The sequence below is a fragment of the Nestor notabilis genome, unplaced genomic scaffold (assembly GCF_000696875.1).
Source record: "Nestor notabilis isolate BGI_N333 unplaced genomic scaffold, ASM69687v1 scaffold16743, whole genome shotgun sequence".
In the NCBI taxonomy this organism is placed as follows: domain Eukaryota; kingdom Metazoa; phylum Chordata; class Aves; order Psittaciformes; family Psittacidae; genus Nestor; species Nestor notabilis.
In genome coordinates this window covers 1-4,380 of record NW_009921622.1, presented here as the reverse complement: position 1 = coordinate 4,380, position 4,380 = coordinate 1, and the positions used below count along the sequence as shown (strand labels likewise).

The 4,380-nt window shown below is 42.4% G+C and overlaps 1 protein-coding gene across 1 annotated transcript in view; it reads right to left on the bottom strand.

Moving 5' to 3' along the window:
* Positions 1 to 3,355, bottom strand: part of OSCP1 (organic solute carrier partner 1) — a gene marked incomplete at both ends in the record, with an annotated part of 8,858 nt that extends 5,503 nt beyond the window's left edge. The window contains one exon of the mRNA XM_010011234.1: positions 3,326 to 3,355. Coding sequence (XP_010009536.1) covers positions 3,326 to 3,355 — 30 coding nt within the window. The remainder of the gene's footprint in view (positions 1 to 3,325) is intronic.
* Positions 3,356 to 4,380: the final 1,025 nt, after the last annotated feature.

The window sequence follows — 4,380 nt, the reverse complement described above, 5'->3', positions numbered from 1 at the left end:
AAGAGTCCTGCTGCCTGTCCCCGGGGGCAGAATGCAGCAAACCCTGTTTTCCAGTGGGAATATGGTTGGGTTTGTTGCTGGTTTTACAGCTATGGCACTTTTCACTTTTTAAATGACTTTGTCTATAGACAGCTCTGACACGTACCATCTATAAAAGCTGCAGTTCTGCTCCCTAAGAAGTCTGTTTTGCAGACTACAGCCAGCTGACTCTGCCTGTCCTCCCTTTAGTCTGTGACACTATTTTTCCTTCTAAACAGAAACTCCTGAATGATTCAAGGCTCCCTGTAGTATTTGTTTCATACGGATTAGCACTGGCAAGTATTTAAGGAAGCATTCATAACACTGGGATCTGTGTCAGGCCGTTCAGGGCTCTTACACAACCACCTCTGCAGATACTAGAGCAGTTCAAAAGCAGAACTCTCAACTTCCTTACATATGCTTTGGGGTTTTTTTAGGTGTAAATTTAGACATGGGATTGTCTACATAAGGCAATTCCGCATCTAAATGTAACACGACTTACACAAGAGTACATAGAAATCAGGAGTGCTGAGTGTAAGGGCTACACTCTGGTTATGAAGCTTTTAATGCAAAGAAGATAGAAAACATTTTGCAGTGATCCAAGCAGATGCGTTTTGTGCTGGATCTGATACTTTTATGATACACCTGATACATTCTACAGAGTTCTCATAAATAAGCATTTAGTTCGCTAACCAACAAACGTTCCATAAAATCTTCAGATCACACAGATTGCTGCACAAGCCTGAATTTTCCTGAGCAGATGACTGTTACTGAGGCTGATTCCTGGAAATCAGAAAAATCTCAGAGGAAGTAATAAAGAAAAAAGAAAAAGGAACGAAATATACGTCGTGGTGGTGATTAGCTGTTGGAAACACTGCTGGAATCATTCACTGCTGGGGTAGACACCTGGCTTCTCACAACCTACACAGCCAGCCAAAAGAAACTTAATGTCCCAGTCACTCCATCTTATCTCAGATGAGTAAGCCTCAGGGAATGTTGTTAGGCATGCTGTAGGTGCTCAGAATGGATAGCTGTTAGGAAAAGTGCCTTCTGATGGGATCCTCTCTACTCCCTGATGGGTTTGGGTTTTCTCCTACACTGGTGCACACCCCTGGTGACACACACACTCCAGCACCCATTGCGCTGCAGCTCATGGGGCTCACTGGATCCTGACAGATCCCAGCTCAGCCTCTGGGCAGTGTGGATTATAAATACACCTAATTACAAATAGGAAGAAAATCCCTCCTCTTCCTCCCTTCTTTTCAAACAAACTGTCCATAAAACAATCCCTACTTGCAGCCTGAGGCAAAAATCCTCCCTTTTTTCAGTGAAGTCAAATACATTAGCATTAGTATATATTTCATTTTGCAAGTAATCATTTATGACAAAAATTAAGAAGATGTGCCTTATGCTGCTGTCAAGATAGATATTTTTAAGCTGTTTGCCCATGTTGCCCACACAAAGCATCTTTGGAGGGTCACTAACAACCGAAACTGTCAGGAGACAGACAACAGCCCAGTATGCTGACTGTGGCTGGCAGATATTCACACTGGAATTCCGAGCTCTGTGTTAACCACACATCCAGCCTGACATAAATTATCTTCTGAGATTGAAAACTCTTGTATTGGCTATAAAAAGAACTGAGAAAGACACAAAAAAGTCATGGTAAAGGGCGAATCCCACATGGTATGTTTGGTAATGACACAGCAGAGAGATCTGAGAGCACAGGTAGTCCCCAGGGAGATATTTACACCATTCTAACAATGGAAAATAACAAAGAAAGGAGCTCAGGGAAAATGGCACGCCAAGCAACATAGCATAAAAGCAATTCAGCAGAGAGGGGTTTCATCCACTGGGATGGGGAGAAGGAAACCAAGTATAGACAATGTGATGGGCAGAAGAGAAGCTGAGGATTTACAGTGGTTTTCACCTCCACGTGCCCTGTCACTGGTGCCAGATAAGTGCTAATGTCCAGTGCACTGCCACGTAACGTGGCTTGGGTGCATGACCAGAGACTGGAGCCTTTACACCTGCATTATGCTCGTGCTTCTTGGAGGACATTCAAGGCAGCAGCGGGAACGTTTTGAGTTCCAAACAGCCATGCATTCTACTTGCAATAGGTTTATAGTTGGTAACAAGGTCAAAGGCATGTGAAGCTGCCTTGTCATGGCTTCATCATCTGGTTACTCTATGCAACTCTTCAGAGCTTGCCCCAGGAGCAGTGTCCATAGGCAAACCTTTTTCTCTCACAAGAGAAGCTGATGGATTGGTCAACATGGGATCTGCATCTGTGCTGCTATCATCTAAATAAGCTCAAGCGGGCTTTGGTACAACTCATCATCAGTTTGGGTGTGATAAAAGAGGAATTTGGGATCTTTTTAGACTTCTAAAATCTTAAATGCTGGAAAAGTAGTGTTCTTGGAAACAGGATGTAATGGTAGCATAGAACAGCTGGGGCCAACTCCAGGACACCAGTATTTACCTTCAAAACCTACAAATGATGCTTATTTTGAAAACCAATAATCATAACCCTGATTTCACTTTAAAAAAGGGCTGCTTGAAAAGCCACTGAAAGTTCTACCTATGTTCACCTACCAAAAATGAGATAGTTTAAGAGGTTTATTTGCTCACCCAGCTCCTTACCACAGCCCTTTGCTGCCTGTTTCCAGGCACAGTCCATAGGGAAACACACACTCCCTCTGCAGCTGCTCCAGCACGAACCCTGAGGTCTCAAGTCAAACCCACCTTCAGGGGTCATTTCAGTCAAGATGAGCTTGGCTGAAGCTCCTCTGTGATCACCCTGCAAGCGTGGTGACCACTGTCAGAGACAGATAAGCAGCTAGGAGGGAAGTGCCTTAAATCCTTTCTGGAGTTCACCTGTCAAAACCCTAAGCAATGAATTAGAAAAAAACCTTAGAGAAATGGAGTATGCAAAATATTCCTGCAGTTCAGCTGAAAAACAACCTCCACAACACTCACACAGTTGTATCATTGCATTGATGTGATGTGAGAAAAATACACATCTCATTTTGGCAAGGAAGACTGCTCTGATAAAAGGTTTTGATCTATTTATGGTCTTAATTAAATTAGCAACTTGCTTTTGAAGCCAAACACTTGTGAGATATTGTCTGTTTTTTCTACACTCTGTATTTCAAGTGAGTTTTAGTGAATGGGTGAGTTGTTATTCCTCTTTGACACTATGACTAGAAGGCTGCAGGAACAGCACACGGTGTGTTCACATATGATGAGCCTCATGTGTGCATGTAGTGGTGTTTGTCTACTGCATGCAGCTAGAAGGTTACAGTACCTCGTTTCCTGTCCACATCTGTCCATTCATCTACACGAAGCATATAAAACAAAAACACCAGTTCAAGAAGTAAGAACAATAGTTTCAAGGAGAAGAAAAGAAATAGACTAAAGAAAAGAGAGAAAATCTAACGAGTGGACTTTGGTTTTTCTAACAGCATTTAGTGAACTCTCCTGGTAGTCGACAGCTTTCACAAGCACACAGAACCTCCCCTTGGAAACAATCTTGTTGCTTCAAGGGAGATAAAATATTACCCTCGACTGAATTTTAGCACGTTTTACATTGAGCTTGGAAAGTTTTCAGCTGTTTTTTACACACTTGCAAATAAAGAATGTTTGAATGAGCGGTTTAAAGCATTACCAAACACCTCAGCATGGAGGAAACCACATCTCAGTGAAATTAACACTCCATTTTTTGGAAGATAAAATACAAGTGTGGATAAACTCGTACAGATCTAATTCTCCTGCTAAGAAATTCCACCAAGTATGGCTAATCCAGTCTAAGCTCTAAACTTAGACCTATGTGAACAGCAGTAAACTTTTGCCACTGATCATTCTCTGAGACACACAGGAATAACCCCCATTTGCACCACTGGGGCAAAACCTTTGCCACTGTTTAGCACTTCTTAATATTGAATTGGCAGGACCAGGACCTGGACTGAGATGTCCAAATCTCGAGTTATTTTTATTCCAAAACTACGTTTCTGAAGCTCTAACTGCTGAAGCAAGTACAGAAACACAGAAATGTGTTCCAATTTATACCTTGCCTGTGTGCATTTCCCAAATTAGCTTCAATAATACCTTCAAGCAGTTATTACCACAGAAGCTTCGTGACATATGATTAATCCAACAGGCTTTACTTCGAATTTAAGACGAGAAAACCACACACAATTAATTACTGCAGTGAGGAAACTACTTGCTTTAGAACCTTTTCAATAGCAGACGCTTCAGTACCAACTATATTCGTATTGACTCCATTTACTGCATTAGAGAACACAGAGGAGAGCAGGCCCTGGAGCAGCCCATCTCTTTGCCAGGGCGGGGACCGGCACCGGC